The 26,047-nt window shown below is 40.2% G+C and overlaps 1 protein-coding gene and 1 pseudogene across 2 annotated transcripts in view; both read right to left on the bottom strand.

The window, feature by feature from the left end:
• The window catches only part of Snx27 (sorting nexin 27), an 83,066-nt gene that overhangs the window by 8,891 nt on the left and 48,128 nt on the right, over positions 1-26,047 (bottom strand). For both annotated transcript variants that reach the window (XM_085678010.2, XM_048427927.3), the window contains exons 4-8: positions 25,918-25,982; positions 20,952-21,056; positions 13,387-13,465; positions 12,208-12,371; positions 6,676-6,765 (exon numbers count right to left, since the gene is read on the bottom strand). In XM_085678010.2, coding sequence (XP_085534136.1) covers positions 6,676-6,765; positions 12,208-12,371; positions 13,387-13,465; positions 20,952-21,056; positions 25,918-25,982 — 503 coding nt within the window. The remainder of the gene's footprint in view (positions 1-6,675; positions 6,766-12,207; positions 12,372-13,386; positions 13,466-20,951; positions 21,057-25,917; positions 25,983-26,047) is intronic.
• Positions 18,913-19,031, bottom strand: LOC125396144 (5S ribosomal RNA; annotated as a pseudogene).

Here is a 26,047-nt window from a genome sequence, read left to right as displayed (position 1 = left end):
CAACCTTCAGCATTACGGAGAGGGAAGCAAATAAAAAAACAAAAACTCCAGTACAAGACAGAGCCAAACAAAGCATGCAGGTTATAAGGTGAAGACAGACAACCAGTATAGCAGGTGGTACATGGGTCATCCTTTCAGTTTCTCTATGTGCTTAAAAACTTAGGATAAAATGGTAAAGGAAAAAGAATGCCCTGAACCCAGGCTCCCAACATCCAATCCAATCCATACTCCTAACACTGTCATTAGAAATGCTGACAGGCTCAACACACAGCTATTCTGCTCAAGGGTGCTTCAGAACCTGTAATGCAGGTGGGTGTCGCAGAACCTGAAGATGAGTCCTGTGTGTTCTTTCACACAAAAAAGTCGACACTGGTGCAGGACAATTGTCTATATTCTGTCAATTATGTTTTAAATAAATGCTGATTGGCCAGTAGCCAGGCAGGAAGTATAGGTGGGACAACCAGACAGGAAGTAGAGGTGGGTCTATGAAAACTGGAGAATTCTGGGAAGGAGGAAGCCCATTCTTCTCCAGTCCTGTCCCAACCACAGAAGGAAGATGTGACCTGCCCCACTGAAAAAGGTACCGAGTCATGTGGCTAACATAGATAAGAATAATGGGCTAATATAAGTTATAAGAGTTAATAAGAAGCCTGAGCTAATGGGCCAATCAGTTTATCATTAATACAGACCTCTGTGTGATTTCTTTGAGGCTAAACACCTGTGGGACCTGGTGGGAGGACAGAAAACCTCAGACAACAAATGGCACCCATGTGGACAACCGCATCCACATAAAGTCTGACAGAGCTTTGGAAGTAATTCTAGACAGAAAAGAATAGAGTAAAGCATGGCTTCTTGGTAGAAGCAATTTCTCAGATCTGCTCTGCTTGCTAGAGGCAAGTGCTCTCATTTAAGAGAGGTTTCCTGACTCAGCTTTAGCTGCAAAACCCTGCAGCTCTTTAAGAGGTCCTGCCATGAAACACTTAAATGGTGTTGATAAAAGCTGACCACATGCTTTTTGATTTTCAGCGATAGCAGGAAAAAAGCTGTGTCGTTTTAAAATGCCAGCTTTCTGGGCAGTCCTGCCAGTGCAAACTCTGACTCTTAGAGGCAGGAGGTCCGGCTACAGAGAGAGCATTTGAGTGTTGTTTGTGGACACACTGGTTGCAGCTTGCTTGCTGGCAAGGACCTTGAAACGCCATAGAGTTGGGACAATAAACATGGCTCCAGCCGGCTGGTACCTCTGCCATGAGCCTGGAATCTCATAAAGCTAAGGAATGGGATGGATCCAGCCGTCAAAGCCACAGCTTTAATCCTCTCCATATTGCTTAGCAAATTAAAAATTAAATGTGGTCAGAAAAAAAGAGAGATATACAGTAAAGAGAGAGTCAAAGATGAAGAAAACCTCTAAATGGTTTACAGTGTGTTAAAAATATATGCAGGCTAAAGGTTAAAGTCCTTTAAATAAAAAAGAAAGAGAGTAGTTGGGTGTGGTGGTACACACTTTTAATCCCAACAGTTGGTAGACAGAGGCAGGCAGACCTCTGTGAGTTCAAGGCGTGGTGGCACATGCTTTAATCCCAGCGCTTGGGAGGCAGATGCAGAGAGACCTCTGAGAGTTCAAGGACAGCCTGGTCTACAGAGGGAGTTCCAGGACAGTCAAAGATACACAGAGAACCTGTTTCAAGAAGCCAAATATTAAAGGTAAAAATAAAAGAAATAGAGGTTAAAGTAAAGTCACATATAGATGGAAAATACGCAGAGAATCTTGATACTGTATGTTATTATGCTCTCTTTGAATTGTTTGAATGCTGAGGAAGGAGCAACAGCTGCTAAAAGATATTTATTTATAAATGCTGCTAAATTAATCCAAAATAGGTATTTTGAAAATACCTTGACTTCAAAATTGAAGTCAAAAGGTATGTCACTTTGGAGAAGAGATTCTGCTTTTGTTTCCACAGGAAATGAGAGGCTGTGGATTTATTCTGAGTTAATAAAAATCAGGTTTGATCAAGGAAGACCATCTGAGAAATCTCTGGTAGGAACAGATAGCCCAGATGTCTGAGTTATACATTCAGAACAGATTCAAGCCTGAGATGATCAAGACTCACAAGACACTCCAGTCAGGACTTGACCATAATTCTAAATTTTCTTTAGGTCCCCATAAGATTATCATAAAAGTTAATAAGAAGCCTGAGCTAATGGGCCAATCAGTTTATAACTAATGTAGACTTCTGTGTGATTCTTTGGGACCTAACAACTGTGGGAACTGAGCAGGACAGAAACCTCAGACAATACGACATAAAACAAATTCACTGAGAATTGTCTTCTGCTGTCTGACAAATATATCTACATATTCCTAATAGGGCATTTTACTGTACAGATATTTTGTCTTTCAGGTAGAGTCTTATTATGTGGACAGATAGGATAACCTGGAACAGGTTAAATACATCAGGCTAGCCTTAAACTTGTTTCTGTCTCTGTCATGAGTACTAGAATCACAAGCTTGGTCCACCAGACCCAGGTCCTCTGTATAGAGATTTCTTTTCTTTTCTTTTCTTTCCTTTCCTTTTCTTTTTTTTTTTAAGCATCATGCAGATAAAGGCAAAGATTAGGAAAAGCCACCAGAAGAGATATGAACCTCTGTATATTCTGAAAGCTCTATGACATTAAGAAAATATTATTCCTGGGGACTTTCCCACTGGAGAAAGGTCACCTGGGAGTAAAGGACACCATCTCTCCCTTGACTCCACTCCTAACCCCAGCTCTACTCTGACAAGTCACATGATCCTACAAACTATGGTTTGAAAGTGAATGACTTAGACAGGCCCATGGGTTTGAACACTTGGTCCCCAGTTGGCTGTGGAAGGAAGCTGCAGGCAGTAGACCTTGCTGGAAGAAGTGGGTCCCTAAGGGAGGCCTTGACCAGCTGTCTCTCACTCCTGTCACCATGATGGATAGACTGGACCCTCTCTAACTGTAAGCCAGGGTAACTTCCTCCTCCCTTATGTCACTTTTTGTCTAGTATTTGGTCACAATAAGCAAGAAAAGTAACTAGGACACTGGGTAAGGACTACACTCTGAGTGCACTTTGTAAAATGAGGCGAACACTTCATAACCAGTCTGGAATGGACCAGCACAGACAGGATCTCCTCTTCTTGTCCTTGCATTCAACAATGTCACTCCTGAAAGCAAAAGGCCTTCAAGACAGTCCTTATTGGCCTAAATTCTAACGATAATCTGAATGAAAACTAAGGGCACCCGTGTCCTTGACAAGAAGCCAGATACAATCTTACTGGGACCCAGTCTTTGGAGACTCTCGGGTTGGCATTATTTCTTAGGTTCAAGTACACAATCCTAATATTGCTGCATTTGTAGCAAACTTGAAAAGAAGAAACACTGAAACGTTACATGAATTTAAAATTAGAAAAGGTAAATTTTTATTTTCTAACATATTTACAACATATATCTAAAAAACCAAACTTTAAAGCTAGGCATGGTGTCTACATCTCTGATATCAGAACCTGGGAGATGGAAGTGGGAAGATGTTCAAGACCAGCTCTGGCTAGATAGCAAGTGAAACCCCAGCCTGGGAAGGAGACCTCGCCTAAAAACAAAGCAAGCACACAGAATTATTCTGTCCATTCTCTATTCTGAATAGCTAAATATGACCTTGAGTCATTACATATGACTTAGGTAAGCGGACCACTTGAGTGGAAGAGGAAAAGTATAGTAAAGGACATTTTATAAATGTTCAGTAGTTAATAAGAGAGAGGTGTAGTACCTAGCAGAGCAATACAGTTCAGGTGAATGGGTGAAGGGTCCACTGTAAAGAATTCTGTGCTCTCCCGGCTCACTTGTCAAAGATCAAACCAAAGGTCTAATGGAAATATGGAAGAACCCTGAGAGCCAAGTCTCCCCAATCTCGAATTGAGATTCTGAAGCTCTTTAGGCTTCACAATCTTAAGTATGCTTTTTTTCTTTCTTTCCTTTTTTTTTTTTTTTTTTTTGAAACAGGGTTTCTCTGTGTAATAGCCCTAGCTGTCCTGGAACTCGCTCTATGGCCTACAACTCACTGAGATCCACCTGCTTCAGCCTCCTGAGTGCTGGGAGTAAAGGTGTGTGCCACCACTGCCTAGCTTCCAAGAATGCTTTTTAAAATGTATTTTCTACTTTTATTGTATTTATATGCATGTTTTCCTGCATGTATGCTTATATAGCACATGTGTGCCTGGTGCTGTGGGGGGCAGAAGAAGGCATAAGAGCCCCTGCCCTGCAGTTAGGTAGCTATGAGCTGCTGATGTGGGCACTGGAACCTGACCCTCATCCCCTTCAAGAGTAGCCAGGGCTTTCACCACTGAGCCATCTCTCCAACCCCCAGGACAATGGATTTTTGTCTACTCTTTGAAATAAGACCTCAGTAAGTAGTTCTGCCTGGCCTGGAGTGCCTATGCGGCTGGCCGCACACTCACAGTGATCTGCAGGTATGTGCCATCACACGCAGTCCCAGTGCTAGTGTCTTAAACAGTTGTGATTTAAAATATTATTTCATAGACAGAAATATTCCCTTAGCCAAAATCGTGCCAATATTTAATTATAAGATTTTTGATTTTTTATTTTAGCTTGCTTGTATGTATTGGTAAGATGGCTCCTGCATTTCTAGTGACTTTCTATGGAAAAGAGATTATTTTTTATCACGTAAGTGATAAAATAACTATCTTTTCTAGATGTAAGGCTACGAGCTAAGATCAATGCTGACCGTATTTACCTTCTAACTTAATGGTTCTCTGTGTATGTATCTGGGGGTGATGAATGAAGTCAAGACATGATCTATGTGACTAGGCTGATCTCAAACTGAAACTCGTTAGATAGCCCGGTTGGTTCTAAATAACTATCCTTTTGCCTTAGCTTCCCGAGGACTGACATTATAGGTGTACACGATCACACCTGGCCCAATTAAATTAATAAATTAACTTAAATGGATAAGTACACAGAAGATAAAAAATAATTCACGTAATGTATCAGAATCATTACTAATGCACCTACTGCCCTGTGTGACACACAAGGAATACTGTAAAAATTACAGTTATAAGTGATCTGCCAAGAGAGAAATTGATAAATTCATATATTTATAACTATATTATAAATATATTATAACTATAAATTTATAAATGATTGAAATTTTTGTAAGTATTCTTTATATTTTATTTTTATTATTTTTTACCGTTTTTTTAAAAAATGTCCACTGTATTTACAGCAGATACAAAATAAAAACTAATTTTAAAACATTTAAAGAACATGCTAGGTAATACTATCCAACAGAACTTCCTGCAATGCTGAAAATGTGCTATCTATGTACTGTCCAACATGGCAGCCGTAACTATTTAACACTTAAAATGTGGCCAGTATAACCAAAGGAATGAATTTTAAATAATCAAGTTTGGGGACTGGAGAGATAGCACAGTAGTTAAGAGCACTAACTGCTCTTTCAGAGGACCCAGATTCAATTGCAGTACCTACATGGCAGCTCATAGCTGCTTGTAACTCCAGTTCCAGGGGATCTGTCACCTTAACATTAATGCATATAAGATAAATTTAAATATTTTTTTTAAATTTCAAATTTAGATTTAAATAATTACACAAAGCCAGTAGTGTCTAAATCAAATAAAATTCTAGGAAATCATATATCAAAAAAGCTCTACTGAGCATAACTGTCTAAACAAATGGAAAAAATAAGTTGTAAAAGTAATGACTTTGCTAACTCATGACTAAACTAAATGTTAATGTTAAAAACGTAACTGAATGTGGTGGCTTGTTCTTGTAGTCTCACAACGTGGGAGGCTGAAATAGGAAATTCAAGATAAGCTCAAGGCTAACCTGGTCTACTCTGAGAGTCTGAGGTCAGTCTGGGCTGCATACCAAGCTCTAGGCTAATCTGGACTAAGACATGCTCTAGAATAGATAAATACTAAAAGGTTAAAAAAAATTACAAATACTAGGTTCTTACAGAATATTTATATTATAATGTTAAGGATTTTTTTAAAGATTTATTTAACGTGTATGAGTGTTTTGCCTGCATGGATATAAGTATAACTACTGCCCAAGAAGGTCAGAAGAGGCATCAGATTCCCTAGAACTGAAATTACAGACAGTTGTGAGCAGTCATGTGGGTGTTGGAAATCAAACTCAGATCCTCTGCAAGATCAACAAGGACTCTTACTCATGGAGCCAACTCTCCAGCCCATATTGTTTTAGACATCACTCTGGTGCTGTTCCGAGACAGGACTCATATGACCCTCAAACTCACTAGGCAGCTAAGGACAACCTTGTCCTCCCATCCCCACTTCCAGAGTGCTAGGATTACAGAAGTGGATCACTATTCCCAGCTTTGTCTTATGAAATTTCCATACAAAAGAATACTGCTTGGCTATTATTAACAAAATTATGTACCGAATTATAATAATCTAACTTTCTGATGTAATAAACTTTGGGGAGATACAAAGGGATTTTGCATCAAAGTCTATAGGCTTTAATTAATTTATTAAATTATTAATAATAATTTAATTAATTAATTAATTAAGCCTCTGAACAGGTTGTGGTACCTTTCAAAACTGACTAGGACAAGAAGTTTAAGAGGTAATGAGGGTATTTTATGAAAGTATTTGGACACAGACTTACCATGACCATTTTCCTTTGTTCATACAGCTTCTGTAACTGGTAAGACTTTTCCTCTGCTTTAATGTAACCTTTCTTCACATCATCAACAGCCTATCACAAAGCAAAGGCCAAGAAAGAAAATTATGCAGGTGCATTTCCAGAAAAGCTTGCATTCACCTGAAGCCCCACCATCATTGCAGAGTGAATGCCACCACACAGGTGTATTTACTAGAATAACTAGTACCTAAGGAGGGTGCATGTGAGAACTCTCTTGTCAAGAGAGAATACACATTATCTATTAAAGGTAACAATGACACAACCAAGTGTAAGTGTGCAATGTGCAGTCAGAACAGGAGCAGCTGTAACCATAGTTTCGGGGAAGCCAAAGGCAGACGCCCCTGGGCACGCTGAATAAGAAAGCCTCTCAGATGAAGTCAGGAACAGGAATAGGTGTGGCCTAAATACATTTAGGAAATAGATCTGCTGAACTTAAGGCAATGGGGATAAAATACGCATGTTTGTTCTCTCTCTCTCCAAATAGGTGCACACACATGTGTGTATAGATATATTTGCATACATATAAGAGATAAGAGATAGACAGATATGGATCCGTACATGCACACACACACAGAAATGAGGAAGGAATGGAATAGCGGCAATCAAGGATGTTGTAACACTAAGGTACAAATCATTTCTAATAGTTTTACTTCTTTTTTTTCTTGAGAAAGTTTCTCACTCAGGCCTGTTTGGAGTTCACCATGTAGTCTAGACTGATCTTTAACTCATATTTCTCCTGCCTCAGACCTGAGTTCTGGGAATACAGATGTGTGTCACCACACCTGGTTTATCAGAATCTCTGAAAAGAGAATGAGTTCAAGATTAAAGTTAAGAGACTGGATCAACTCCTGGTTCTGTTCCCTATTTTAACTGTGTAAGGGTGTGTTACATTTCTTTATGTTACAAAATAATACTTTACCTATGTAAAGGCGCTTTACACTTGTTTATGCTGCATTTATTTAACTATGTAAAGATGTGTTACATTTGCTTAATTATGTAAAGATGTGTTACCAGTTCACCTTGCCTAATTAATTAGTCTAATAAATAGCCAAACGGCCAATAGCTACGCAGGAGAAAGACAGGTGGGGCTGGCAGAGAAAGAATAAGTAGGAGGATTCTAGGCTGGAGGAGAGAGAAGAGAGAATGAGGGAAACAGGGAGATGCCCCTGGACAGCCAGTCAGTCAGACACAGAGGAAGCAGGAAAGTAGAATAGACAGAATGGAAGCAAGGTAGGAGCCTCAAGGCAAAACATCGATGAAAAGAAACAGATTAAATTAAGCTGTAAGAGCTAGTGGGACAAGTGTAAGCTAAGGCTGAGCATTCATAACTAGTAATAGATCTCCGTGTCTTAATTTGGGAGCTGGTTGGTGGCCCGTTACACCCTGCCAATGTCCACTTCAAGGTCACCAAAGGCAAAGTAGTGGTAGTTACCATAATGGGTAGCCCAGGCAAAATAGTTTTTATGGTGGCATGACTTGAATGAACTAATCAGCCATCGTGTTTCCAGGCTTGAAATAGACAAGAAGTGTGCTGGAGAGATGGCTCAGAGAGTAAGAACACTGCCTGCTCTTCCAAAGGTCCTGAGTTCAATTCCCAGCAACCATATGGTGGCTCACAACCATCTGTAATGAGGTCTGGTGCCCTCTTCTGGCCTGAAGGCATATATGGAGGGAATGCTGTATACATAATAAATGAATGAATGAATGAATGAATGAATGAATGAATTTAAAGAAAAGAAAAAAAGAGAAACAGATAAGAAGCCTACTGCATTTTTGCTCAATTTGTATAAGCAGAAAAATTCTCAAACAAATATAAGAAAGGATACACTGGCAGAAGGAAATCTCAGTCTATGACCCAATTACTGGACTTGAACCAGTTTGCAGACCCAGAACCCCTTGAATGAAGGGGTAGCCTGGTTCCCTTGAGGAAGGAACTTGATAAAATACCTTAAAGGTTTACTGTTAGCCATTCTCCAGTCCTTCTCCAGACAGACATAAGGCCTTTTACAAGGGTAACTGTACACTGGGAGACATTCAGATATTTCAGGGTCTATTAGATACTCATTCTAAATTAACACTGATTCCTGGAAAAAACAAGAACACTGTGGCCCTCCAGTTACAGTAGGGGCTTATGGGGGTCAGGTGATTAATGGAGTTTTGGCTAAAGTCCAACTCACAGTGGGTTCAGTGGGTTTCAGAACGCAGTCTGTGGTTATTTCTTCAGTTCTACATTGCATAATTGGGATAGATAGACGTTGGCAGAATTCCCCATTGGTTCCCTGACCTGTGGAGTAAGAGCTATTATGGTTGGAAAGGCCAAATGAAAGCCTTTGGAATTGTCTACCAGAGAAATGGTGAACCCAAAACAGTATTGAGTACCAGGAGGAATTGCAGAAATTTGTGCCACCATCCAGGACTTGAAAGTTGTAGGGGAGGTGGTTCCTGCATCTCATTTTAACTCCCTTATCTGTTCCGTTCAGAAGGCAGGTGGGTGACGGAGAATGGCAGTTGACTATTGCCAACTCAAGCAAGTGTGACTCTGACTGCAGCTACTGTACCAGATGTGGTGTCTTTATTGAGCAGATTAACACATCTTTTGGAACATGGTATGCAGCTATTGATCAAGCAAATGCCTTTATCTCAGTCCCTGTCCATAAGGACCACCAGAAGTTTGCTTTCAGTAGGCAAAGCCAGTAGTATACCTTTATAGTTTCTCAAAGGTATCTTAACTATCCAGTCCTATGTCATAACTTAGGTTTGACAAGATCTTGATCATCTGTCTCTTCCACAAAATATCACATTGGTGGGCTGGAGATATGGCTCAGTGGTTAAGAGTACTGGCTGTTCTTCTAGAGGTCCTGAGTTCAACTTCCAGTACCCACATCTGGTGTCCCCTTCTGGCCTGCAGACATACGTGCAGGCAGAGAAGTAAATAAATCAGCTGAGTGGTGGTGCTGCACCCTTTTAATCCCAGCACTTGGAAGGCAGAGACCAGCGAATCTCTGTGAGTTTAAGGCCAGCCTGGGTCTACAAGAGCTAGTTCCAGGACAGCCAGGACTGTTACAAATAGAAACCCTGTCTCAAAAAACTTCAAAAAAAAAAATGTGGATGCATATGTGTCTGGGAGAGGGAGGGGGAGATATGCACATGCCTGCAGGTGCTTAAAGAGGCCAATGGTGTCAGACTTCCTGAAGCTGGAGTTACAGGTAGTTGTGAGCTACTTGACATGGGTTCTGGAAATCAAATTCAGGTCCTCTGGAAGAACAGTACATGCTCTTAACCACTGAGCCATCTCTCCAGTCCCCATCTGGTTGGTTTTTTTGAGACAGGATTTGACTATTTAGCCTCGGCCGGCCTGGAACTGTCTCCAGAGTGCTAGGATTAAAGCTGTATGCCACCATGCCTAGCTATGCTCAGCCTTTTCTTTTATTAAAAACAGATTTCTTTAGCTGGGCAGTGGTAGCACACATCTTTAATTCCAGGCTCCAAAGCTACACAGAGAAACCTTGTCTTGAAAAGAAAAATCAAACAAAATAAAGATTTTTTTTTCTCACACAATATATCCTGACTACAGTTTCCCCTTCCTCTACTCCTCCCCTTCCCTCCCCTCTGGGTCCACTTCCTTTCTGTCTCTCATTAGAAAACAAACAGGCTTCTAAGGGATACTAATAAATTACATAAGAAAAACAAAAACTGCTAATACATCGGAATTGGTAAAAACAGAAGGAAAAAAGCCCAAAAAACCTAACTATTGATACACTCAGGAATCCCATAAAAACACTAAACTGGAAGCCATAATATATACACAGAAGACCTGGTGCAGACCCAAGCAGGCCCTGTATATGCTACCTCAGTCTGTGAGTTCATATGCATGTTCACCTTTTTAATGTCAGTGTTAAGGATTAGACTGAAAAGCCACTGCTCTTACCCACCAGCCATGTCCTTAGAGGGGCTGTGCTAATTTTCCCTTGTCTATCTTTCAGTTGGCTATAAAGAGACCCACTGAAGGTCCTAGGGAGAGAGTTCAGTTGCTGTGTGAGCATAGAAAACATACAAATAGCTTAATATAGGACTGGAGAGATGGCTCACTGTTTAGGAGCACTTGCTACTCTTACAGAAGAGCCAGATTTGGTTCCCAGCACCCAAATGGTAACATAACTATCTGTAACATTAAAGCCGGGTGGTGGTGGCACACGCCTTTAATCCCAGCACTCGGGAGGCAGAGGCAGGCGGATCTCTGTGAGTTCAAGGCCAGCCTGGTCTACAAGAGCTAGTTCCAGAACAGGCTCCAAAGCTACAGAGAAACCTTGTCTCAAAAAACTAAATAAACAAAAAGAAAAACAAAAAGAAGAAGCCTGTCTCAAGACAACAACACAGAAAATGACATAGGAAGGAACTTGGTGTGCTGCCTTGACCTCAGCATATTTGTGTACGGGCACTTGAAGCATAGTAACTGTACCACATTTGAGTGTACGTATCACGTACCTCTCTTTCTCACACACACACATACACACACAGAGACCCAAAGACGGAGCTCTGGATTACTTACTTAACATGACCAATTTGCAGGACAGGGAACATGAGAATTCATCTGCCAAAAGGGCAGTGTATTCCCAGCTCTCCCAAGATGGAAGTTCCTATGCTCTAGACCATTTTAAGGCTCATTATACATTACTGTAATTACTGTATTTCTTTCTTTCTTTCTCTCTCTCTCTCTCTCTCTCTCTTTCTTTCTTTTGGTTTTTCAAGATAGGGTTTTTCTGTAGCTTTAGAGCCTGTCCTGGAACTAGCTCTTGTAGACCAGGCTGCCCTCGAACTCACAGAGATCCTCCTGCCTCTGCCTCCCAAGCGCTGGGATTAAAAGTGTGCGCCACCACCGCCTAGTCTTACGTTCTTTAAAATATCCTCTGTAATGAAGTGGTAAGCACTAAGTTACTTGAGCTCTGGGAGCAGTCTAAGCAAACTGTTCAAAGTAGAAGCAGTGTGTGTGGTGGGGGAGGGGTCTAGGGAACCTCAATTTGTAGCCAGGGGTTGAGTAGTTTCAGAGAGTTTGTAACGAGGTCTAAAATGGGGGCTGTTTGAGGACTTTAGCCCTTGATCAGTGAGATTTGATATTTCCAGGAAGACAGTGTCAGAACTAAATTACACTCAATGATGCGTGGGGTGGTATCCACTGAAGAATCACACACTTGCTGGTAGGGAGAAATCCCTATACCCTTTAACATCACAGAAGTCTTTTGTGCTGACTATGATATGAGAATACAGAAGAAAAAAAAAAACCCAGATATTGTGCTTTTCCCAGACACAAAACCCTGAACTCATTTTATCGATTAAAAGCTGTGAACTTTTTAAACACTCCGGCACAGCTCTAGCCTTCATCTCCTAGGAAACAAGACACACTGTATTTTAAATGTCACTCAGACTCAAGGATTCACGCTGAATTGTCAAATTACCAGCTATCTACCAACAGACAAAGGAGGAAGACTTATCACCCACCTGATGAAAGAAGTATGTAACAGCAAGGTCATTGTCATTTAAGAGGACCTCTTCCTCTGTGGTAAAGAGCCACTTGCGGACAGTCAGGCAGGTGCCGGGCACCGCTGACGTGTAATTCTGGACGTAGAGTTTATGAGGAAATTCATTAGGTGCCAGCTTACGTACTGAAGAAGACAAAATAAAGCAAGCTCAAGTAGAGAGATATTGAGAAGCTTCCCAAGGAGCTGCACAAGGAGACTAACATAGTAGCTGCCATTATTTTCAGAGTCAGCCAAAACTCATCAAGAAACTCTACTTCAGGAACACATGATCACTGCATATCCAGCCAAATCTACCCTTCCTAACTAAGACTCTGGCCAGTGAAGCAAATTTCACTGGCTTGAATCTATTGCTTGAATGACAAGTCTTTCAGCTAACATGATTGCAAAGGATGCCAACTCCAAATTCAGTTAAAATGCTTGATCTATGAACTGATCAGTTACAAACATCAAAGTGGACATGCTAAGTCCACCAAACGTCTTCAGAGCAGCCTCTCCTCTTACCTAGTTATTGGGCACCTGGAGTCTCTCCAATGGCCATTTTCAATGTACTGCATTTATTCATGCAGAACGGAAAAGTACTTCTTTCTCATCCATTCCCAAGCCCCAAGGTATTTACATAGTCCAGCCATTCTCTGAGTGGCGTCCGAAGAGCCTGGCTCTTCCCCGTCCCCCCTCCTGGGGCTGGGACCACAGGTGGCATGTTCCACCACCCTCAGTTTACTACTCCTAATCCCTACACTTGCTTGCTAAGTCCTTTCTTGGCTTTCTAACACTGCAAAAGACAGTTCTTGCTATATTTCTCCTTTACAGAGAGTGAGGCTAAAGCTTAGAAAGGATAAAATTAGGATCTAAGCATACTGGCATCTCACCAAATTCTTTATAATACAATTTATATCTGTGTATTAGGCCACTGAGAGGAAGAAAAATAAGAAGATGGCTGCTCCCTTGGAATCAAAGTTGCTGTCTACTGACAAAAGATGATGGATGGACAGTGATCAGAAATCCTATACAAGATCTGCCGAGTCTGCTTGCTGAAAGCAAGTAATGAGTCCTAAAGCTCTTCTTTGGCAAAGCAGTTTCTGTCCAAATTAGAATAAAACACCCCCAAACAAAATACAGTAACAGCATTAACACTTACCAAAGGAATGATTGATCACTTCAAATAAGGCAAAGTAATTCACTGTTGTACTGTCCATGCCAACCTTCGCTGCAATAGCCTGAAGTTTAAACATGAGAGAATTGTTTCAGAAAAAGTAAGTTCAGACAATGCTATGGGGCAGGTATATGCATGAGAAGGGGAAAGGGAAACACTCTGCATCCTGGCTTCATAAAAACTACATGGCCCACAGCTCTCCTTAAGCTGCACAAGTATACAAACACATGAACCCAAATATAGCTGTCCTCTGTGAACATCTGCCTTCCAATACAAGCTGACAATATTTCATCTGTGGTGCCAAAGTTTCTTTTTCAAATATGAATTAATCCCACAAAGGTATTTTTTGAACTTATTTTTACTAATGTGTATGTGTGTGTGTCTGTGTGAATGAATGCCACATATATTTGGATGCCCACAGAAACCAGAAAAGACAATGGATAGCTTAGAACTGAGTTATCTCTCCAGTCCCAACAAAGGTGTTTTATATCACTTAAAAAAGTATACTTGCCAGGTGATGGTGGCGCATACCTCTAATCCCAGCACTTCGGAGGCAGAGGCAGGTGGATCTCTGTGAGTTCAAGGCCAGCCTGGTCTACAAGAGCTAGTTCCAGGATGGGCTCCAAAGCTACAGAGAAACCCTGTCTTGAAAAAACAAAAACAAAAAAAGTATACTCTATAAGACAGATCATAAAATGAAAACAATTTTTTTAATATTTATTTATTTCTTTATTTATTATGTATGCAATAGTCTGTCCGCATGTATGCCTGCAGGCCAGAAGAGGGCACCAGACCCCATTACAGATGGTTGTGAGCCACCATGTGGTTGCTGGGAATTGAACTCAGGACCTTTGGAAGAGCAGGCAATGCTCTTAACCCCTGAGCCATCTCTCCAGCCCCATGAAAACAATTTTTAAAAAATATTTAAAATATTTACTTTACTGTTTGTATGTCTCTGTGTATGGGGATGGGGGAGATGAGCTCATGTGAAAGTCAGAGAATAATGTGCAAGAATCAGTTCTCTTCTAAGGACTAGACTCAGGCTGTCAGGCTTAGAGGAAAAAGACTTGACCCACTGAGTCATCACACCATACCTGATACCTAGTTTCACAGACTTAGCTTACTTTACTACAGGCTGTTAACACACAAGATCTCAACCTTTGATTATTTAATTATTTTTATTTTATTTTATACGTATGAGTGTTTTGCCTGCATGTGTATCTGTGTGACTGGTGCCCATAGAAGCCAGAAGATGTAGAACCACAAAGAATGTAGTCATAGGTGGTTATCAGCAGCCATGTGGATGATGGGAATCAAACCTGGGCCTTTTGGATGAGCAGCCAAAGTGCTGGCTGCTAAGCCATCTCTCCGGATCTGCCAACCTTTGACTCTTACTATTTTGTTTTGGAGATAGGATCTCACAGTGTTAGCTACAATGACCCTGAACTCCTAGATTCAAGGGATTCTCCTGCCTCAGCCTCCTAAGTACTTGGATCTATATATGTGTATTTCTGTGCTTAATTCTTGGCTTTAAAACATTGTCAATTCTATTCAGAATTCACAAATTATTTCTATTTTTCAGATGAACTATGTTATAAACTGGGGACACCTCTTTTTCCTAAGAATTACAATCACCAATATCCATGAAAGTCAGAAAACGTTGACAAGCAGCATATTCACAAGAACCAATCTTCTCTGAAAACTAAGAGCCTAACATGACAAAAGAAAAACTGAAAGATTTCATGTGTAAATAAATCAAAGTGAAATTACATACATGTAATAAAAAAAAAAGCACACAGCAGAAAAGAGTAGTGACAAACAGCTTTTAAGAGCACTTCCCACATAGACAAGGTGCTCACTAAACAGCTAGAAGATGTTGGAAGACTGAACCAAATAAGACTGTATCCCTTCTTCCTGCATCTGCTCACATACCCAGCTTAGCTTCATATTGTGTAAGAACCGGAAATTACAGGTATTCAAAATCAACCTGCTATACTGCACTGATCAAAACTAGAAAACTCTCAACTAGGTTTTACAAAATGGCTTCTACCTACAAGATTCAGTAATATGATGGAGAAGGGAGAATATTAAAAAATACCTTAGGTCCTGGCTAGAGAGATGGTCCAGCAGGTAAGAACACTTGCTGTACTTATAAAGAAGACATGAGTTTAGTTCCCAGTAACCACACTGGAACTCCAGTTCCAGGGTACCCAATGCTCTCTGATGGCCTTTCCAGATAATATTTACACATAATATTTACATACATATTCACAGATATACAAACATATAAAAAATAAACAACAAAATACCCTAAGTTTTTCTAAAAAGAACATTGAAAAGAGTAGAGAACAAGCCAGGTTGTGGTGGCACACGCCTTTAATCCCAGTGCACAGTAGGCAAAGGCAGAGGCAGGTGGATCTCTGTGAGTTCGAGGCCAGCCTGGTCTACATAGTGAGTTCCAGGACAATCAAGGCTGTTACACAGAGAAACCCTGTCTCGAAAAACCAAAAAAAAAAAGAAAAAGAAAAAAAGGTAAAACCAAACTTTTTTCAGTTATTCCAGTACCATAAAATTTCAAAGATGGCTGGAGTCCTACAGTCAATTGCCAAGGTATATTGCAGTAGATTAAATGAAGGATAGATTTTTTGTTTGATATAAAGGAGTGATTTGTATAATCACTGGTAACCGGAAATCTGTCTCCCTGAAAATCTCGATCAAGTTCAGGCAAATAAATGGGCCTGCAAGCAGTGCTGACACCTGACACCCAGACTGTGATCTTGACTGCTATTTCTCACCGGAGAACCAAGACTGGTAGAGCAAGGGCTCATCCTAGATCTAGGCAGGACATGTCTAGATAAGAGACCAAGATATCTTGTTTTAATGAAATCCCCATAAGTTAATGGATGGCACCAAAAGTACATAGGAACAGACATGAAGGAACTTCCTTTGGTCAAACATGCAATCATTTGAGCACTGAAGAGATAGTAACATGCTGTTTATTAAATCACATTTAATTAGAAATTTATCTCTAATTAAAGACAAACCATTAACAATTGTTGCACCAGACAGCACTGGAATCAACTAAGGCATCAATTCTTTACTTTGAAAATTGTCAATAAAAGAAAGAATTAAATTTCTAACATTTCTCTCCCACAAACTGCCTTTCAGACTAAATCAATAGCCTTAATTGATAAGTAGAAGTTACTTACAGAAGAATTCTAGTTACATGAAAAAAATGAGGGAACTGAAAACCAGCACTTTGCAACTTTTGGGGAATTATTGATTAAGGCAACGATTATCAATGGACAATAGAAACTTTGCAGTGAAAAGTCTAGGTAAACTCTCAAGCTACTGACTAAGCACGCTACCACTAGATGGACAACGAGACAAAGAGTGCCTACTGAGAAGCAACACATTGTATTATTACAGCCTAATTACAACATATATACATATTGTATTTTAAAACAAAACAAATAATCAAGCCTCTAGAGTAAATTTCTATTTATAGGAAATACAGGGAACAACAAGGACATGATAAATGACCTAAAAGGAAACAAGCAGATAAATTCGGAATGAGCCAACTTCTGCAAACACACAAAGGCGGGGAAGGGAGACTGCTTTATATTGAGTCAAAATTAAGACCAAATGTGATATAAGGACCTGTTTTCAACCAATTTTTTTTTATTTTGCATGACATTCAATCGTTTATTTCATTTTTCTCTTTTTTTTAAATTGATATTTATTGAGCTCTACATTTTTCTCTGCTCCCCTCCCTGCCTCTCCCCGTCCCCTCTCAATCCTCCCCAAGGTCCCCATGCTCCCAATTTGCTCAGGAGATCTTGTCTTTTTATACTTTCTACTTCCCATGTAGATTAGATCTATGTAAGTCTCTCTTAGTGTCCACACTGTTGTCTAAGTTCTCTGGGATTGTGGTTTGTAGGCTGGTTTTCTTTGCTTTATGTTTAAAAACCACTTATGAGTGAGTACACGTGATAACTATCTTTCTGTGTCTGGGTTACCTCACTCAAAATAATGTTTTCTAGCTCCATCCATTTTCCTGCAAAATTCAAGCTGTCGTTATTTTTTTCTGCTGTATAGTACTCCATGGTGTAAATGTACCACATTTTCCTTATCCAATCTTCAGTCGAGGGGCATTTAGGTTGTTTCCAAGTTCTGGTTATGACAAACAAAGCTGCTATGAACATAGTTGAGCACATGTCCTTGTGGCACGACTGAGCATCCTTTGTATATATACCCAAAAGTGGTATTACTGGGTCTTGAGGAAGGTTGTTTTCTAATTTTCTGAGAAATCGCCACACTGACATCCAAAGGGGCTGTACCAGCTTGTATTCCCACCAGCAATGCAGAAATGTTCCCTTTTCCCCACAATATCTCCAACATAAGTTGTCATCAGTGTTTTTGATCTTGGCCATTCTTACAGGTGTAAGATGGAATCTCAGAGTTGTTTTGCTTTGCATTTCTCTGATGACTAAGGATGCTGAACATTTCCTTAAGTGTCTTTCAGCCATTTTAGATTCCTCTGTTGAGAGTTCTCTGTTTAGGTCTGTACTCCATTTTTTTTATTAGATTATTTGATCTTTTAGTGTCCAATTTCTTGAGTTCTTTGTATATTTTGGAGATCAGACCTCTGTCTGATGTGGGGTTAGTGAAGATCTTTTCCCATTCTGTAGGCTGTCATTTTGTCTTGTTGACCGTGTCCTTTGCTTTACAGAAGCTTCTCAGTTTCAGGAGGTCCCATTTATTGTTTCTCTCATTGTCTGTGCTGCTGGGGTTCTATTTAGGAAGTGGTTCCCTGTGCCAATGCGTTCAAGTGTACTTCCCACTTTCTCTTCTGTAAGGTTCAGTGTGGCTGGCTTTATGTTGAGGTCTTTGATCCATTTGGACTTGAGTTTTGTGCATGGTGATAGATATGGGTCTATTTTCATTCTTCTACATGTTGATATCCAGTTATGCCAGCACCATTTGTTAAATATGCTTTCTTTTTTCCATTTGATATTTTTTGCTTCTTTATCAAAGATCAGGTGTTTGAAGATGTGTGGATTGATATCCGGATCTTCTATTCGGTTCCATTGGTTCTCCTGTCTGTTCTTATGCAAATACCAGGCTGTTTTCAGTACTATAGCTCTGCAGTAGAGTTTGAAGTCAGGGATTGTGATGCCTCCAGAAGTTCTTTTGTTGCACAGGATTGTTGTGGCTATCCTGGGTTTTTTTGCTTTTCCAAATGAAGTTAAGTACCATTCTTTCGAGGTCTTTGAAGAATTTTGCTGGGATTTTGATGGGCTTTCAACCAGATTTTTAACAAACCAACTATAAATTTTTTTTTTTCAAAATTTATTTATTAATTATACAGTGTTCAGTCTGCATGCCAGAAGAGGGAACCATATCAAATTACAGATGGTTGTGAGCCACCATATGGTTGCTGGGAATTGAACTCAGGACCTCTGGAAGAGTAGCCAGTGCTCTTAACCTCTGAGCCACCTCTCCAGCCCCAGCCTGTAGCACTCAGTATTCCCAGGCAGTTTCCCATCCAAGTACTAACCAGGCCCGACCCTGCTTAGCTTCCAAGATCAGACAAGATCAGGCGCGTTCAGGGTGGTATGGCCGTAGACAAAATTTATTTTGATAATTGAAAAATTCTAGCTATGAAGATAATTAATAATAAGAAATGGTGCCCTTTTTATTTTTTAATAATTTATTTATTTAATTTTACATACATTGGTATTTTGCCTGCATGTATCTCTATGTGAGAGTGTCAGATCTTGGAGTTACAGACAGCTGTTAGCTACCATGTGAGTGCTGGGAATTGAACCTAAGTCCTCTGGAAGAACTGTCAGTGTTCTTGACCACTGAGCCATCTCTCCAGCCCCATGGTGCCCTTTTTAAAATCTGATAATGGCATTGGTTATGTATAAAGAATGTGCATGTTTTAGATGTATGCTGGAGTAGACACAGGTCTACTATGATTTTGCCAAAAGAAGAAGAAGAAGAAGAAGGGGGGGGGAGAAAGAAAGAAAGAAAGAGAGAGAAGGGAGGAGGAGGAGGAGGAGGAGACCTTCAGAGGAAAGGGAAAGAAGGGTACATGGTGTAAATGTGGCAAGATCTTAATGGTGATAACTACTAAACATAACTGATGAAGGAACTGGGAGAGTAGCTCAGTGGTAGACTACTTGCCCAAGGCCCTAACACCATAAAAAGAAGCATATGGAGAAATGTTTGATATATTAAACAAGTTTTTTTGCAAGGCTGGAAAGATGACTCTGTGGGTAAAAGAGTCGCTGTGCAAGTGTGAGAAACACAGTTCAGTCTCTCACACCCATAGGAATGCAGGGGCTACTTGTAACCATGTCCCTAGGAGGCGGAGACAAGGAATCCCAAAATCAAGTTGGCTATAAAGACTTGCTAAATCATTTAGCAAGAGACCCTGCCTTAGTCTGTAAGGTAGGGGCAACCTAACAAGGCACCTCTGGCTTCTACAAACATGCATACATATACATTACAACACACATGTGCACCTCTACAAGCACATGCATGAGCATATAACACACACATACAAGCTTTGAGGGGACTAGGAAGATGGTTTCGTGGACAAGCATGAGGGTCTGAGTCCAAATCCCTAGCACTCACATAAAAGGGTGAGATGACCTATATGCACTCAAGATTGTAACCCCAGCACTGTCAGGGGTGAAGTCAGGAGGGCTGCTAGAGCTTGCTGGTCACCAGTCTAGAGATTCTGTCTCAACGGAATAAGATAGAGAGTGATACCTAATATTTAGGAAGAAAACAATGTCAACCTCTGATCTCCACAAGTATGCACAAATACACATGCATACATACAAACCTGTCATAAACCTGAACATACCACATACATACACATTTTCTTTTTAATTTTTGTTTTCTGGAGATAGGGTTTCTCATTGCAGCTCTGGCTATCCTGGAACTTGCTCTGTAGACCAGGCTAGCCTCAAATTCAAGAGATCTGCCTGCCTTTGCCTCCTGAGTGCTGGGATTAAAGGCGTGTGCCACCACTGCCTGGTTACATACAGCATTTTTTTTTTTAAGGTTTTTTCAAGACCGGGTTTCTCTGTAGCTTCGGAGCCTGTCCTGGAACTAGTTCTTGTAGACCAGGCTGTCCTCGAACTCACAGAGATCTGCCTGCCTCTGCCTCCCAAGGGCAGGGATTAAAGGCGTGTGCCACCACCACCTAGCACACATAGCATTTTTTAAAAAGGTTTGTTTTGTTTTTGTTTTTACAACAGTACTCTGGGATATTTACTGTACCCCCTTTTTTTCAAATACAAAGTTTTGTTATATAGTCCTGGCTACCCTAGTACTTGCAACATTCTTGCCTTAGCCTCGCAAGTGCTAGGATTACAAGCACCCATAAATACACCCAGCTCTCATATACCTTTCTATATTAGCAATATGAATTAGCACGTGTACCCTGAACATTTTGCACATATTAACTCATTTAATTTTTTACTCATTGTCACATCTCCCAGTGTCAAGCCACCTTGCTCAGGTTTAATTACCTGGTACACTTGGTCTGTAGTGCTGTTCTTTTTAACTCTGACGGTGACTGCTGTTCCATCCGGTAAAGCGACTCTCAGCTCTACATCAGACACACCATTGTAATTCTAAAGGAAAAGAAAAAATTTGCAGCCCAGTAAATTTTCACTCCTTGCTACAATGCTAGCAAAACAATAATCTAATGTAAGAAACAGGAAATAATTCTATTAAAATGAAGAAAAATAAAGTCTTACAAGTTAATATATTTACAACTCATACAGCTAACTTTAGGTACAGAAGTTTAACTCATGTTCCCATTTCTTTCTTTTTTTTTTTTTATGTTCCCATTTCAAAACAGAATACTGTTGAGAAAGTCTAGATGGAGTCCATATGAGATTTTGGGTCACTCTTTGTCACTCTATTCAGAACCCACAGAGAGAAACAACAGACAGATGTGGGTGGTCTCAACACCTGTTGAGTAACTAGGCAGTAGATCTGCTTAAGGGATATGATGGTGTCCTTTCTGAACCTTGATATGATCAGACCATCTTCAAAAGGAAAAATGGATGAGATTTAGGGATCTAAATTAGTGGCATGCCCAATTTTCTAGCAAAGACTATACAATTCTTATTTTACTTAATTAAAAACAAGCAGAGTTGGGGATATAGCTCAGTTCGAGAATGCTTGCCTACAATGCTTAGGGTTCTAGCACCACACATACACACACATACAAAAAAAAAAAAATCATGGCTTTTGATAATAACACATTTTTCTTTTTTGTATTTTTTTTAGATTAATTTTATGTGTATGGTGTTGCCTACATGTATGTATGTGCACCATGTGCATGCCCAGTGCTTACAGAGGTCAGGAAGAGCTTTGCATCCTCTGGAACTAGAGGACAGATTAGCTAGGAGCCACCATTCAGCTGTTGGTAACTGAAACCACGTTCTCTGCAAGATCAACAAAGGCTCCTAACTGCTAACCATTTCTCTAGCCTCAATATATTTTTCTAATACAGTTTGTCTCTCTGTTTTGTTTTTTTAAACAGTTTTACCTTGTAGCTCAGGCTCACCATGAACTCAAGGCCATCTTCCTGCCTTGGTCTCTAGAATGCTAGGATTATAGAATGAACCACCATTGCTAAGCTTCTAACAAATTTTTGATATGAAGAGGAAAAAAATGACAAGATCATATATATATATATATATATATATATATATATATATATATGTTTATCTTTATTTTGTGTGCACTGGTGTTTTGCCATGGATATCCAGTCCCCTGGAACTGGAGTTACACAGTTACAAGCTGCCTGCCATGTGGGTGCTGGGAATTGAACTCTTCAGAAAGAGCAGTCAGTACTTTCAATTGCAAAGCCTTCTCTCCAGCCCGAAATTGTTTAATTTTTATTACTGAGAAATAACCACTTAGGAATAAGTGCATTTACATCGACCATTAAAAAAATTACTATTCTTTGTCTAAAAGTACACTAAACACTGCAACAGCTTCCTCCTTACCCACAGGGTTATGTTTCAAGATCCACAATGGAGGCCAGGAACTGTGGTTGGTATTGAAACCCACAATTATCATTCAATGTAGCTGTAACTTTTATAGCTTAAGGTGCTCCAGCAAACCAGCATAAATTTACTTTTTTTTCAGTTTAACTTTATTTTACGTACATTGGCATGAAGATGTCAGATCCCAGGGAACTGGAGTTACAGACAGTTGTGAGCTGAAATGTGGGTGCTGGGAATTGAACCCAGGTCCTCTGGAAGAGCAGCCAGTGTGCTCTTAACCACTTAGTCATCTCTCCAGCCCCAAATTTACTTTTTCTTGTCCATAATTTCATAGATAGAAGAGACAATCCTACTACAGACCTTGGCAATCTTATCAGGATTTTTTTTCTTACTGCTGTGAGCGAAGTACTCTATGGCTTCCCTTGGGTCTATGTGATTGCTAACCTTACTCTCAGGCATTGAGGGCATCATTAAGGATTATTTGAACATAGCAAGCACTGTGTGTGATACTAGAGCAGGCACTCTGATAACTGACCAGACTATTAGGAAGGTGGTATATGCGGAGTAGATATACTGGACAAGATCAATTAGGTCCCAAGTGGGAGAGCACAGATGACATAAAGCTTTATCACGGTACTCAGAATGCCACACAATTTGAAGCTTACAAAGTGTTTATTTCTGAAATATTGTATTTTATATTTTTAGACTATGGTTGACCTCAGATAAAGTAAAACCATGGACAAGGGGAGGATACTATTATTCTTTATACCCTTATTTTATAAGAAGCCTATAATCTAGTCAGAAAAACAAGATATGTACATATTAAATAACTGATGGACAATACATTAGTATTACATATTCATCCTTCTATCCCATTAACACTTATTAAGCACCTCCAACATGCGTGGTAAGGCACCGGGAATATAAAGATAATCAAGATTTAGCTCTTACCTACTGGTAGCTCACACACTCTTGTAAGCTAAAAATATAAAGTGACAAACTGATTATATGTATAAAAATTAGAAAATGAGATGGCAATAACATGATGACTGAGTGGTATTAACTGCAGAAGTTCTTGGCAGGATGAACAATTGATGACTTGTGTCATCAGAGGAAAAAGACTTCAAAGAGTAGGTGGACCCGGAAAATGGCAGACTAGAAACTGCCTCTGCAGAGCACAGTGAATGAGGAAAGTCAAAGTAACAAAGAACAGACTCCACTCCAAAGACAGACAGAGCAGCGCATGGGATGGAGCAAACAACTGAAAAGGACAGAGACCCAGCAGGGTGGTCGGGGAGGAGTGACTTTGATCTGCTGGAAAGGATTAGCAGTACAAAGTGAGGGAAGGTGGAAGAGGACATAAGCTCTAGGGAATGACATGGATTGAAGAAATAAAAAGCACTCCAGAGCTGTGAGAGGGTCAGTAGGTTTGCTCGGCTGATGAGGCACTTGCCAGCACACCTGATGACCTTGACGAGTTCGGTCCCCAAAACCCACATGACGGAAAGAAAGAACCAATTGTTCCCCAAGCTGTCCACCATGTTGTATGTCTACACTGCGTGTACAGGCATACACACACAATAAATAAACAAATGTTAAAAGTGTATTTCATAGGTTTTATAACATCATAAAGGAGAAAAGTACCAAAGTGCTGGAATAACAATGTATCAGACGGGTATGGATGAGATGGGGGGGGGCAGATCACAATGTGCCTTGTGAGTGTCTTGTAGGAGTTCAAACTAAATCCTGAAAACTGTGGGAAAGTTTCAAACTTGGAACTAGCTAGTGGAGACCAGACTGGCCTCAAACTCACAGAGATTCACCTGTCTCTGCCTCCTAAGTGCTGGATTAAATGCGTGCACCACCACCTGGCTCAAGTTTCAAACTTTTAATTAGGAAAGTGGTGCAAAATACAACAGTCCTCTAGAAGTTTAGCTGTGAACAAAGAAAAACAGTTACTACAAAGAATAAAAGTTTGTTTTTTTTTCTTTAACATGAAAGATGAGCCAAGCTTTTATTCAGGGGCAGAGAAGCAGGACAGAGTGATGGAGGGGAGGGGAGAAGAGAAGAGAGGAGGGGAGAAAAGAGAGGAGCATTTTCTCACCGTAGCAGAATTATGGCAGTGAATTCTCAACTAGTTCTGCCACATATACCATTAAGACAGTTCCCCAACATAAGAGAGACCCTAAACCCAGTGCCTTGGGAACTTTGGGATCAGCAGACCACTATGTCACTTCTACATAATCTTACAGCATTCTAAAGAAAGCAAATCATCATATTTGATATTTGTTGATGCATCAGTGATGGAGGAGGGTTATCTGTCTATTGTGTTATTTTCATTGGTCAATAAAGAGACTGCCTTGGCCCCTTGATAGGACAGAAAATTAGGTAGGCGGAGCTAACAGAACAAAATGCTGGGAAGAGGGCTATGAGCCAGATGCCATGGAGCCAGCCACCAGGTCAGACATGCTGAATCTTTTCCAGTAAGCCACTACCTCATGGTGCTACCACGAGATTATTAGAAATGGGTTAATATCAAGATATGAGAGTTAGTCAGTAACTAACTCTCTAGAGATAATGGGTCAGGCAGTGCTTAAATGAATACAATTTGTTTGTTGTTATTTCTGGGACTAAGCTAGCCGTGCGGGAGCCGGGTGAGGCAAAAAGCAGGCCTGCCCGCAGCCCCTCACTACACATCAGTGTCCATCAAACAATGAAGAAATACAGAAAGAAACTTGTATCTCAAGAAGAAATAATTTACCAACAATGAGGTCTAGAATAACCACTGTGGCTGCCGTTTGTCATCAGATGAAAAATATTACCTTTACAATAACTTCAAAAACAGCAAACAAAGAGAGAAACAGACAAGTAGACATGCAGAGGAACAGTACAGTGAAAAGAAGCAAGTATCTTCTAGCTTCCAACAGAAGACTCACAGGAAAATGGGTAGAGCTGGAGACCATCCTGTTCAAAATCAACCAGACTCAGAAGACAAGCACTGCACACTTTCTCTCATAGTTTACATGTGTGCAGGACATGGACATAGAGGAAAGAGGAAGCGGATGAAAAGAGAATCATGCAGTGGGGAAAAAAGACTGTGTCACGTTTTTCTCTCATCTGCAGGCTCAAATGCATAAAAATAAATGAGAGACAAAGGCAGGAGGGGACAAGGGAACACAATGAGGGTGAACCTGGGTAGAATACAAAGGTGTGTGCAGGTGCATCTGCATATAGACATGTGTGTAATTGAAAACACCATGATGGAATTTATTATTTTATAGAATAACAAAAAAACAATTAAAACAAAAAGAAGAGAAGGTAAACCTGGCTCTAGGGTAGATATATATAAAAAGAAATGGAAGAAATACAGTTGTTTAGAGAGTCAATTGCAACTTACCCCACAAACAGTATCTACATTTTTGCCCACGAGGAGCTAAGCAGAAAATTATTAGTGCGGTGGCTGTTCACCTACCTCATCAGATTCTGACAGGAACTCCTGCATGATGTCGCTCTCACCAATGACTCGGATTGAACACACTGAAGAAAACAAAAACAGTATCTAGCATCAGGCCCTAAATCAAGAATATTAAAGAATATATCAA

Source organism: Myodes glareolus, chromosome 17 (genome assembly GCF_982192425.1).
Source record: "Myodes glareolus chromosome 17, mMyoGla1.1, whole genome shotgun sequence".
Classification (NCBI taxonomy): domain Eukaryota; kingdom Metazoa; phylum Chordata; class Mammalia; order Rodentia; family Cricetidae; genus Myodes; species Myodes glareolus.
Note: the sequence above shows the minus strand (reverse complement) of the source record. Positions and strands in the feature narration are given on the sequence as shown.